This window comes from Gadus morhua, chromosome 10 (assembly GCF_902167405.1).
Source record: "Gadus morhua chromosome 10, gadMor3.0, whole genome shotgun sequence".
Classification (NCBI taxonomy): domain Eukaryota; kingdom Metazoa; phylum Chordata; class Actinopteri; order Gadiformes; family Gadidae; genus Gadus; species Gadus morhua.
The window spans coordinates 6,330,296-6,343,874 of record NC_044057.1 but is presented as its reverse complement, the minus strand read 5'-3'; the positions used below and the strand labels follow the sequence as shown (position 1 = coordinate 6,343,874).

Here is a 13,579-nt window from a genome sequence, read left to right as displayed (position 1 = left end):
CTGACTCGGACACCGGCGAGGGGTCCTGAATGCAGACCCCTGGTCCCTTTGTATGTTCCTTTCTGTCTGTGTCCCTCCATTGCAGATGCTACTCCATCTTTCCCTCTTTCGCTCTTTGACCATGACTTTCCTCCTCCAGCAACCCCCTGTGTGCTCTGTCCCCTTATCTTTATGTCTCTCACTCTCTCCTTCTCTCGCTATCTGTCTCTCTCTCTCTGCCCCACTCTATCTACCTCTCCTTCTCACCCCCCACTATCTCTCTCTATCTTTCTCTCTCCCTCTATCCCTCTCTCTCCCCCTCTCTCTCTCTCTCAGGTGCAGCGGTGGTTCCTTTTATTGTGTGTTTCCCAGTTATTGAGTAGAGCTCCATACTGTACTGTAAGCCTACAGGTTGTTGCAAAATCACTTATTTTCTGTGAATGCCAACCATATGTATTGTCTTTAAAGGGCTTAAATGGAATGGGAAAATAAGCATTAACTAAGTTACACAAGTTCAACATGTTAATCAGGGTTATAAATTTAGAAGACCTCTAATAACCATAAAATGGTTATTAGAGGTGTCATAAAACAAATACCAACAGTAGTGTGCAGAGTAAAAAAATATTTGGAAGAATTATAGCATTATGTTGACACATACACATTGTGTGTGTGTGTGTGTGTGTGTGTGTGTGTGTGTGTGTGTGTGTGTGTGTGTGTGTGTGTGTTTGGTAGTTTCTGAGTCTGTGTCTTTTCTTTAAATTATTTATCTTTTAAAGTTAAATAAAAAAAATTATAAAATAAAACTTGTATTATCGTCTGCATGAACCACTCTGCTCAACAAGAGTACTGTATATCTGAGTACAGAGGCTCGACTCTGTGGCGTCTGTGGAAACACAAAGTTGTTACATGACGAGAAGTGACAGGATGAGGATTTAAAGCAAGGAAGCACAACTGGATCTGTGGATTTAAGGCATTTAAAATCTATCTGATGCTCATGGAAAATACTAGCGCTCATATGGTTTTCAATTCTTTCAAATCCTGTTGAATCCATTAATTTTTTAGGGAAGAATAGTTGAGTGCTTTCTGTTTGATGCAGAGTGGCAGATAACCAGCCAGCCGCAAAAAACACAAAAGTGCAATGACTAAATTGCTGAAAGCCAAACTAGCAGTTTTTTTCTTGAAATCTAAATATATGCTTTTTCTTCACTGTGTGTTTATTTATTCATTTATTTGACAGGGACAATGCACAGCTCATTAGCCGTACCAGAGTTATATAGGCAAATTTACATCTGTAGTCCCTGGGAAGGAAGCATGGGGCCCGTAACTATTTTCGTGTCAGTGTGTCTATGTTTGTGTGTGTGCGTCGTGTGTGTGTTTTAATTGCAATTGTGTTGTATCCCAAGGCTGAGCTATGACGCCCTGAATAAGAAAGGTTTTTGTTCCAGTGGTTAGTGAACCTGGGAGACATGCCAAGCAAACTTAAGTTTGTTGTTATTTGGCTCTCGTTTTTTTGCGGGACATGGACTGAACTTTACTTTGTTTTCCCATTGTTAAGGGAAACAAATGTATCTTTATTTTGTTTTGAGCCAATTGAATAAATAGCCATTTAGGTTTTGCCAGTGTAGCTGTGTGTCCTTACATGGCATGAGTCTCATGAACTCGAGCTACTTTTGTAATATAATTATTCCAAAAGTAATATTATTATTACATAATAATGTTCATATTATTATATTATTATTATTGTGATATATTTTATAATATTATGCTGATTGTAACACACTTTTTCAGAAATAAAGTTATAATATGTAATTTCTGCCACTAGTGATTGCTCAATCAAAACAATAACAAAATACATAGTTTGATGAAGTTATGAAGTAGTGTGGGATCATAGGAGATCGCCACCAGCTGAGAGACCATGACCTCCGGCAGAGGTCATGTTCACGGACAGGTGAATGTGTTCAAGTACTATTGGCGTTCAGTCACGTAATGTAGTTTAATTCGAATGAAATTGCCACAAGTAACAAAACAGCTTTTGCAACCTTGCAGTAACATTAATATTTCAAGTAGGTCAGTAAAAGTTTTGAGTATGAGTATTTCTAACAGCTAAATTAACCTCATATGTTACAGTATTAAACATTGTAGAACGTACTATTGAAAAACAATGCAATATTAAAAACAATTCATCCATTCAAGGGTGAAAAAGGATGCTAAGCATTAAAATTTATAATTTGCATCATTGTCACTATGGTAACACAACTTGTTGACACTCACACTTTTTGCCATCATGCCCTTTGACATGATGTCACCATGCCCAGTGATGGAATTCATATGCTATGTTGACTGGTTTCCGTGGCTCTGTTCTTCATCAGTTTACCTGGTACCGTGCGAGAACGTTGTGTTTTTCACTGCTCTCTCCGTGCGTTTTTTTGGCTTCTGCTTTTCCAACATGCATTGCATTGTCGTCTCACCACCCTCTCCAAGAACCTGTGAAGGTAAATATTTGTTAGTTACTTCAACTTATCAGCTGTACCATTACCTCAAAGAGCATGTTGAACAAGGGCTGTGATGTTGGAGGGTAGGATGTATGTTGGAAAAACTAAACTTTGTAATTCCATTGGCCTTCAGGTCATCTTGGAGTACAACCGGACCCTTCGCCCCCCCTCCGGACGTCCAACTCTGAGGTCAAGGCCGCTGTCGACTTCACCCCTGCCTCGGCCCCGCCCTGGCGCGTGGTGGTGTCTGGCTCCTCCCTCAGAGCAGTCATCTCCCAGCTGCTGACTCAGGTAAGCTGTCCCCCGGCCCCATGGGCACCAGTAGGCTACTGTCCCAGACAGTGTCTGTCTACAGTACCAGGGCCGGCCCTGGGCATAGGCAGTATAGGCGAATGCTAAGGGCGCATCCATCCTCAGGGGGCGCCAAAAAAAAAAAAAAAAAAAAAAAATATATATATATATATATATATATATATATATATATATATATATATATATATATATATATATATATATATATATATATATATATATATATATAAATATATATTATTATTATAGAAATACAGTAACTCTATTTTGTTTATCTTTGATGTAGGCCCTGCTGGCTATATAGCCAACTGGTCCCTTTGTCGGGCTCTTGTTCACCTTGAATCTTTCTTTATTTCTCTGGAGCTAACTGTTCCCTATACATAACTCCGCTTAATACATGGCTATTGATTTAATTTATTGACTTATCGAAGCAATATGTGGTTTTAAATGTGGTTTTATTATTTAGTAAATCAGGGCGTAGCGCGTTGCCAAGCAACGTGTAAACAACTTAACCGGAGTTAACTGGTCATGCAGTATTTGTTTTTAAAAAAGAAAAGGAACGGCAGCTCTCAACCTAGCTGGTCCGCTGCTCAATCCAAACCCCCACGCTTCAATGAAAATCAAAACATGTCTGCTCTGTACATAGGTCCATAACAGTTTGTAACCCACAGTAAACTGGGGGTATTATCCTTAAATTATCCAATGCATTGTAGTAACCATTGTTGGAGCAGTGTTTATTCTCAAGCTGATTTGGATGATAGTTTGTGGTTTGCATATCTTACATTTCCCATATCTTTCATATAATAATATATGATTGTATTTTTTTTACACTTCACTTGAGTGCTTGAGAACCAAACTAGATAACCATCCTACATTTAATTGTATTTACAATAATTAGAATCTGAACTCATATCTATTATTTTGCTTATGAATGCCTTTAGTAAACATCATGCATTTCTTTGCAGTATTTTGTGCGTACCTTATTGTATGAGTGATTCATTGTCACTTTTTTTAAAATTATTATTAAACGTTCATTCCGCAGTATTTTGTGCATACCTTATTTATAGTGTATTTATGATTCATTGCTCGTTACTTGGTTTGTGCGTTTAATTTTCTATCTAAAATAAAAGAGTCTCAAAGACAAAGCTTTGCAGCTTCTCTGAGTGTATGAACATTGGTAATCGAATTTACTGTGCGATCCAAAGGGGTAGGGGGCGCCAGCAAAAATCTTGGCGCCAAATTGGTCAGGGTCTGTACAGTACTGTTGTCAAAAATATAGATTTTTAAAATAGATGAATATCTCAATGCTCTGTGCGACGGTGTTAGCTAAAAGTTGGCCATAACTCAACAGCTAGCATGTAAAGCGGAGAGACTCCGTGACCGGTTTTCGATAGAGAAAGAAAACGGCAGGAGTGCTTTTTAGAATTACTTTGACTTTGAGGCAAATACCCTAGAATTGTCAAAAACGAATGTACACCCATATGCAAGAAGAAGGTTTTGTGTTTCATTACTGCTTTTGCTCGCAAATAACAACTGAAGAAAATACTTCCCCTTATCGTTTAACAACCAAAAATGATGTCTTACCTTTGTTGTTTAGGTTCACGAATTTGAGTTTGATTTGATCGCATAAAACCACTATAACAGGTAATCCAGTGTCTTGGTTTGCAACTAAACATGATGATTTTTACAATCAATGAATAAGGAAATAGGACAATCTCCTTTAATCAGAATACATGTCCTTCATCGCCATCTGCTGGGAATCTGGTGTATTTGTGAGTGTCAAAATTGTGAAAATTGTACATTCGATTCTCATGATATCTAACTGTTTGTGTCTCACATTACTTCAGGGCTGCCTACTGATAATGACCAACAGATAATTATTTCAGGTGGATATCTAATCTTCCACTTAAGCTGTGTTCCAGCTTTATTCACTCTAACCAAGTTGTATCCGCATTGAATATTTCACTTGCACAAGAATCTTTCTTTGCAGTTGTGGAAATATACTCTTTTTACTTTGGGTATGGGATTTTCTTTGGTTTTCCCCCTGGTATGGAAAATAGTATCCCATATCGTTTTTTTCAAGGTATTGTATCGAAGTTAGAGAATCCAGTATCGTGGCAACGATAGAGTCATTCACTGAGATATGGCAGGAGGTATTCAGTTAGAGCCAGGTACCAGTGGTTCAAAGGAAGGCACATTTTCCATCAAAGCTGCGGAGGAGCTCTGCAACAGCTCCTGAAGCCCCAGGTTGACTTGTGTCTACCACAGATGTTCTAAAGAGGTGTCTACTGGTGTTGTACTCTCCAGGTCAGCCCTGGGTCCCACCCTCCTGTGTGGTGGTTCACCATCTTCCAGGAGGTCCACCGCCTCCTCCGGTCCTCCTTCCCCTGGGTCAGGGTGAGGGTGGACAGGCAACAGGCCAACTGTCTTCTGCAGCCCATAGCTCATCACCAGGTCTCTATTGTTGAATAAGATGCTTCATATTGGTGACTTATACGTTTTTTAAGAGAAAAAAGCAGATTTGAAAACATTGATTTGTACTCTGAATACACAAAGTTAAATAACACATTTTGCAGTGTTGTAACATACTTAATTTCCATATTGTAATGTTTGCTTGACCCTTTAATGTTGTCATTTGCATCCCTACTGTGCAAAACACAAATTCAACCCATAGAATCAATTGGCAAATTAACCAAATGCTTTCACAGAGGAACATAACATCAAAATGACAAATAGGTCCTGTGTGAATGCTAAGTGGCAGCATGCCTTCTGGGTCCTTCTTCCAGCTGGCTAAATACATCATGGCTCGTCTGGAGAAACAGTTGATCCCCTGGAACGGTCTGGAGAAGGCTCTGCTCACCACGCCACACATCTTCCAGCATTACGCCGTCTACCTGGTGGCTAATAGCATAGCCGGGCTGGTCCCGGATCAGCTAGCACCTAGCCAGAAGGACCTGCTGGTCAGTGACAGGGCTTTGCAGGACATAGTAGCATTTCATTTTTGGCACCAATCGTATTGCATATCTGTTTGAAAGTTTGCTAATGAAAGCGATAGTTCACTTTTACTGATACTGCTTAGAAATAATACGATAAACAACATGAATACTTCTGAATACAAATAATTAGGATCCAAAAGATGAAATTCATCCGGGTTGAGTAAGGATTTTTGAAATAAAAGCTACCCATATATTTTATATATTGCATCCGTCCAGAGGATGGAGTGTACGCTGAAGAGCCTGCCTCCCGGCTCCATGCTCACCGTCAGCAGCGACCTGGTGGACGACCTCATGGTCAAGCTGGTACTGAGGCTCCAGCCCCTGAACGGCGAGGGCTACAGACCGCTGAACCAGCAGACGCTCCTGACCACCACTCTCAAGGTAGGTCTAGTAACAGTAGTGCTCCAACTACTGCTAGGGCTACTGCTTCTACTACAGCTACTTCTACTACTACTACTCCTGCTACTTCTACTGTTACTACTTCAACTGCTATTATTACAACTACTACTTCCACTTTCTACTACTACGACTACTACCACTTCTACAATATATATAGTATGTTAGTATATTACCCATGCTACTGTTAGATTAGGTGCTTCAGTCGACCCTGCTGATAATTGTAGATATTGATACGTGTCGTACAAAACCATACGTCCTGCTCCAAACTTGTTTGCTGCCTTTCTTCTTCTCTCCCTCTTCTTTGTTAGTGCTATATAAATAAAAACAAAGTTGCCTCACTGTCCCATCTTTCATTTCCATTCATAAACCCTCCGGTCCCCTCCATCTCTTCTCCTTCCCTTTCTCTCCCAGATGAGTTGTTTCATCCTGGCCACACTAAGGAATATGCCCGGCATCACCGTGGACACCAGCCTCCCCTGTCCATGCTGGGACATCAGGAGGCTTGCCATTCTGGTGCATTGCGGCCTTACCAAGTCCTTGGGGTCCTCTCTCCAGGTAGGATTGGTTGCCGATGAATGTATGGTGGAGGAGCACTGGCTGAGGGCGTCTTCTCTCTTATCTCTGTTGAAGGGCCCTAATGTGCTCGTCTCCATCCTGTGGGAGGTTGTCGAGGCCCTGCTGGCCCGGTACCATTCAGACCGCCCTGAGGAATCCTCCATCCCCACCCAAGGTAACAGCTTCAAACAAAGTGTTCTAATTATTAATAAATCCTTATTCAAAGAAATTCAAGAAGTTGAAGGGCAATTTTTGTTATGCCAGTTTAATTAAACAACTTTAGCAATTGTAGAATACATCTCTTTAATACTTACCATAGTGAAATTCATTTCTGCACCATTCGAGGAGCCCTTGACAATGTGTTGGATTGTATTCAGACGTCGCTGTCTTTGACTCTCTTGTTGTTCTCCTCTCAGTTCCCAGGGTGATGCAGAAGGAGCAGGAGATGGAGGAAGAGCTGCTCAGCCAGAGACTTCCTGAGCAGCTCAGGGAGCAACTCTACGGGACGTTTGGCACGTGGGTCCAACACGGCAAACTCTTTGGCAGGGCTCTCCCACCGATGAGCACCGCAGAGCAGGACCTGAGAGGAGGGGACGCAACCGTCCTCAGCAACACTCTGGCTGACAACCCTGTCGCTCTGGACACCAGTCTGGACGCCCCTCAGAAGGAGCAGCCCGACAGCCACAGCCGTTGTGATCCGTCTGTGATGGAGAACAGTAGCTGTGGCCCTGTCACTGGAGATCCCCTTCCTCCAGCAGCTCAGCCAGAGAACGGAGAGTCTAACTCCGTCTCCACAACCGTAGGTTTATCATGACACAACAAACCAAGACTGCAAGTCTAGCACCACATACATGTGCATAATAGCAGCTCGAGAACACAAGATAGTAAAATCAAAGTAGTATTGAACCACTGATTTGGTTTTAGACAGGCTAAGCAGTCCAGGTGTCTTCCTCTGTAAAACAGGACCCGGTTGTGATCCAGCGGTCCACCGTTGGATTCATTGTGGCCCAGCTGTTCAGAGGCCGGGACGAAATGTCCTCCCTGTCCCACATCGACCGGTACCGGGCCTTCCAGAACCTGGTTGTCCGGGAAGTCCACCTCCTGCTGCAGGAGGAGGCCACCATGAACCAGGGCAACCCTGGGTTTGAGCGGACCCTGGAGCGCCTGAAGGACCCCGCGCAGGAGGTCTGCTTTAGGTTTAGTTATAAAACCAAACAACAAATTCAATTTCTTTAAAAGGAAAGAAACTGTAAAGTACAACGGTTCGCTCTCTATCACATCCATGCATTGTTAACCTGCATGGTTTTCCTAATTTAATAAATGCCTGCAAGGTGAAGTTGGCAATTTGCTTAGAAAAGTAATAAAATTCATAAAACATGACTGAATGATGTACAGTTTATTGTGGTCCTGTTTTATGTAGAAAGGAGGACTTGGTCAAATGCATAGAATACTTGTGATTTTATAATTCGGATAGAAGGATTAAAGGTGAGGTCATTCAACAGGAGAAACTGGGTCTGCAGCTTCGCTGGGTGCTTGAGGATAGGCTGAAAGAGGCCTTGCCCGGCGTGTGCCTGTCCAGGGACGGGCTCATGAAGGACCCCCCGAACACCCTGCTGGCCTGCTCCCTGATCGCCACAGAGGTGCTTGATCACCTGAAGACCTCTGTGAGCTCTCCTGACTACAACAATGAGGCAGAGGAGTGTCTTCACGGGGAACAGTTGTTGGCCCCCGCTAAGGTCAGTCATCTCAGATCCTGGTGTAACAGTCCTTCACAAAAGCCCTGACGTGGTGGACAACACACAAAGAAATGTTTAAGATAAAATGAAAACATTTCATAAAATGAGCAGACCATAATTTGTTTGTGAATGTTCAATGTCTGCTTACTGGCTGTCTTGACACGTTCGGAACCGCTTTCAACGCACATCCAACGCCCTTACGTTGCCTGATTTGTGTGTGTGCTTCATTACATGATCCATTACGTTAAAACAGACAATACAGCATGCTGAACAAAGACACTATGACACTCGCTTGCGTATTGCTGGGACCCGGTAGATGTCTTAACTATTCAAACATTATTACTTCTACAGCCAGTCAACCTTGAGAAATGTATGATTAGCAAATATACAAAATACTCATCAAACTTTGATTGTTGACCGTTCGGATTAGGGTGACCGGGAACTTTAATGTTTCTTATTTTTATTATTGAACAGGACCCCCAGAATGCCCTGCTGGCCTCTAATGAACCGGACCCCCAGAATCCCCCTGATGACTTCAAGGGAGCAGAGGAGTGCCTCCACGGGGAAGACACAACGTTGGTCACCTCCCCTAAGGTCAGTCATCTTAGTAACTAGTGTAGCAGCCTATCACACAGGCCACAACGCGATGTCATTTACAGTAACAAAGGTTCCTGACATTCCCAAGTATAACCTGCCTTCTGGCTGAGTCCTTTCAGTCTAACAGTACATGATACACAAAGCAACGATTTTACATATGGGTGATAATATGTTGCCAAAAAAGTTGTTACTTAGAACCATACCAATTTATGTTTTTTTTACTGAAGGAAACAAATAGATTCATCCATCACCATCATAGCAAAAAAGCAAAGCTATATTATATGGTATATCTTGCATAAATATGGAAGATATTATTTCTGCAGATTGATCATTAATGTTCTTTGTTTGTTATTATTCAACAGGAGACTGTGGAGGTGAAGAAGAAAAGGAGGAGGTGGTCTTGGCTTCGCCGGCTCTTCACCTGCAAAAGAAAATAAGCACGCCATTGCTTGTATATAACTTGCATTTATTGTTTTTCTTATTTTTGTTTTATACCTTGATTTATTTTGCATTTCCAGACGTTGCTCGCATCGTTTGCAGGTTTCTTTATTAACATAATGGATGGATATAGAAAATATGTATTTGTTTATAGATCGAGCCAGGGCCGTTATCTACCTCATCCCCCTTTATACGAGTTCCAATTATAAAATAGGTCATGTATCGCAAGATTACCTACCAGTAACTCTCATGTACAGCTTAATGCACTTTCCAAACCTCACCTAAAGTCACGTGCAAAATAAGGGCCTAAAATAAACACTTCATAGTCCCCACAGATTCTCACTGTTAGATCTACTGTAGGGATGTTTACAATGGGTGCAGCCCATTCACTGATATTAACAGGTGTAATAACCCCATCAGCCTCCATTTTGTTTAACTGGACTTCGACTGGGCTTCCCTAAGTGCATAAGGCACAGATCGTGGTTTGCAAAATCTGGGAATGGCCCCTGTCACGACATGAAGTTTAGCTTTTATCCCTGTCACCTTGCCTAGAGTGGGCTGAAACACCTCTGGGTACCTGTTACAAAGCTCCTCAAAACTGTCAGGTGCTACTCTGTTTACAGAGGACCAATCTAGGTTTAGCTTTTTGATCCAGGGAGCGAATATTTGAGCCCCACACGCAAGTGAAAAGCACGGGAAATAAATACGGGATAATATAGAATGATGCAAAAACAGATATATTTTTCCCTGCAGCAATATTCAGGCGATATCCCGGCGTTATTTTAAGTTTCAAAGTTATGTTCTTCCCGTCACCTGCCGTGAGTTGGATTTGAACCAGTAATCTGCACAACCAGCGATCTATACATCTATACAATTGATACAATTAATCAATACTCCTAATGACTCATGAAGTTTATTTCTGATTCTGTTAATAATAATAAAATGTGTCTTCAAAGACTGTGAGACAGTATTGGAGTTTATTTTAAATGATGCACAGACTGAGTCTTGAATGGTATGACCAGATTTAATGTATCCGAACACAAGATGTAATAAGAACAAGTATTGAGAAACACACACACACACACACACACACACACACACACACACACACACACACACACACACACACACACACACACACACACACACACACTCCATTCAGGAAAACATAATATGCAAAATGAACAAGTATTAAAAATGAACACACACTACAGAAAAAACTTTATACAGGAAACATTACAGACAAGTACACAATATACACGTTTATATAACGGGGGGCCTAAATCCAGCGATCTGATTGGTTCCTAACTGTTGTATAATGAGCGTATACATAACTGCTATGACGCCCGATCATTTGTGAAAGTATCACTCCGCGCCTTGAAGTGGAAACCGTTACAACCGTTCTCTCGGAGGGACGCTAAAGTGTGTTGCATAGCGACCGTCGTGCATTTTGAAGGCAGCCAGGAGGGACTACTTTTTGGTAGTCTTTAATAAAACAGCTACTTTGACTTTCTTGGTTTCTTTTTAAATGTAGCACATTATACCACTGTGAAGGGGGTCGCCGGCCCTCCGCTGCGCGTCGGGGCCGGACAACGCCCCTTAACAGTGGTATAATGAGCACATACCACAGCCTGGCGTGATCTATTGCTTAAATATAGCCTACAATATATACAACTCCCTGCACAAGGAACACGGATTCAAATTATTTTATTTTGCTGCTCTTCTGCCAACCACTCATCAAGTGATTTGCCATTTGAGACTCGTGAGCAGAAGGGGGCACTGCCATGACGACTGTGCCCGAAGTCCTTTGTTTTGGGCTGCCCATAGTCAAGGCCGGATTAACCATTAGGGCAACTGGGCACTTGCCCAGGGCCCGTGACATCAAAGGGGCCCTTGACAAGGTTTTTTTTTTTTTCAAAGTGCAAACATACATCTACAGACACCACATAACACGACAAAACCCAGATACGTGTGACAGACATGTAACATATATCAAAACATAAAGAATTATACGGGGACAAGGACAGATTACAAGAGGGTTTGGGGAGGTGTTTGTGAGAGGGAGAGAGTGAGTGGGTGTGTGTGTGTGTGTGTGTGTGTGTGGCCAGATGCTTTCCTCCGGCATCTCCGACCCCCAACGCGATAGAGGTCACACCCGAAGCACCTTATCCCCCCTGATGAACCCCCCCCTCCCCAGGGCAGCCGGCCCTAACAGCCATTAACAGTGGTAATGGAGGTGAGGCCTATTAAGTTAGGTTAAGGCCTACCTAGCTGTTTGCTGTCAAAACAATTGAAACTTTCAATAAGTACTCATCAAGCCACCAAGTTCTGATGATAGCGACTTTACGATTGCCCTTGAGCCTTGTTGCCCAGGGCACAGAAAATTGTTAATCCGGCCCTGCCCATAGTGGTGTGATGTGTTGCGCTATATTATGAACAAGGCAGTGAAGCGCAGACTTTTATTTTGAAGGGTAGCGTTTTTGCTGTCATGTTTTTCTTTATGGAGTGGCGAAGTCACGCCCCTTCCTGTAGGGCTCATGGGACCTATGAGATCGAAAAATATGAATGGGAGTCAATGGAGAGAAAATAATTATTTTCTGGTCCCAGTCTTTATGCCCTGGATTACACATATGTTGTTTGTGGATTTAAATGATAATTTTTCATGCAAAGAAAACTAAAAAAATTCGTGAAGAAGTTTGATAATCTTAGGTTTTATGTGAGGCCGCTTTGTGAACTACAGCTCTTCGCTGCTCTCTACGCATATGATATACGTCACCACACCCGCGCTTGGAACTCGGCACAGAGATGGCGATCTCTCTGCTCCACTTCACCACTTTTTTTCAAGGCGAGGATAAAAGCATAGAAAGAGGTCTCTCTCCATCTCTGTGCCGAGTTCCATGTGCGGGTGTGGTGACGTATATCATATGCGTCGAGAGCAGCGAAGAGCTGTAGTTCACAAAGCGGCCTCACATAAAACCTAAAATTATCAAACTTCTTCACGAAATGTTTTAGTTTTCTTTGCATGAAAAATGATCATTTAAATCCACAAACAACATTGGTGTAATCCAGGGCATATAAAGACTGGGACCAGAAAATAATTATTTTCTCTCCATTGACACCCATTCATATTTTTCGATCTCATAGGTCCCATGAGCCCTACCGGAAGTGGCTTGACTTCGCCACTCCATTCCTTTGAGTGTTGTTATTATAGTATGAGGAAATTATGTAATTGTAAATGTTCATGTCAATGATTTGAGCACGTGTCAGGGGAAATGTCGGATGATTACCGGAAGTATAGCGAGTATTTTACTTTCTAAACCTGCACTTACCGCGTTCCGTCAGGTTCTACTTCCTCTGAGACTTTTCCCAGAAAGGTATGCTACGCAGTTTTGCTGTTCTCCCTATTTTCATTGTATTTTGTTGCAAAAGTGAATATAAGTTACTTACAAATATTGGTAAATCTGGTGTAGTCACAGTGTTCATTTGTATAACTGTTGTGTTATTTAATTTCATGCATAAACTTGCTAATTCCAGGAGAAGATGTGGTCTGTACGGCAAGGCTGCTACCTAGCTTGACGCGCAAGAGTGTACTGTTGAGACTGGTTGTTTAAGGCCGTGTTGTAGGGTTTATTTTCCAACGAATTTGTGCAATTTAATTGTTTAATATAACTTTAAACTGTTATTTATTGTATTTAATGGTATCACAAAACGGAATGTAATACGAACAACTATTTTAGCGGTTTGCTATTGATTCTCATTTCCCCCAAAATGCATTGCATGACGTCACGTTGGGAGACACGGACCAAAGCCGCATTGAGACCCTTGAGAGTAGAGATTAGTAAGAGTGTTCAGCAGATTATACAGATACATAGATAAATACATAGATATTATCTATAGTATTTGCTATACGTGAACCTTCTAAGATGGGGCAATTTGATTGGTTCGCTATCGGGATATTGGGCAATATCCCATGATTGTCAAACTCGATATTGTTTTCATTGCAAAATGTCAGCTAATAACAAATAAACCTTCGGTCTCGGGGCGCTATTCCCACTATTCACTTCACCGAATAATT

General features: G+C 41.8%; 1 protein-coding gene across 1 annotated transcript; it reads left to right on the top strand.

The window, feature by feature from the left end:
• Positions 1 to 1,894: 1,894 nt before the first annotated feature.
• Positions 1,895 to 10,467, top strand: LOC115552714 (uncharacterized). Its single transcript, XM_030369013.1, has 12 exons — positions 1,895 to 1,910; positions 2,605 to 2,762; positions 5,091 to 5,237; positions 5,570 to 5,743; positions 5,996 to 6,160; positions 6,590 to 6,733; positions 6,809 to 6,908; positions 7,150 to 7,532; positions 7,697 to 7,918; positions 8,236 to 8,469; positions 8,944 to 9,063; positions 9,429 to 10,467. Exons 1-12 carry the CDS (start codon positions 1,895 to 1,897, stop codon positions 9,501 to 9,503), a joined length of 1,938 nt encoding a protein of 645 aa, XP_030224873.1. The 3' UTR covers positions 9,504 to 10,467.
• The last annotated feature ends 3,112 nt before the right edge of the window (positions 10,468 to 13,579 follow it).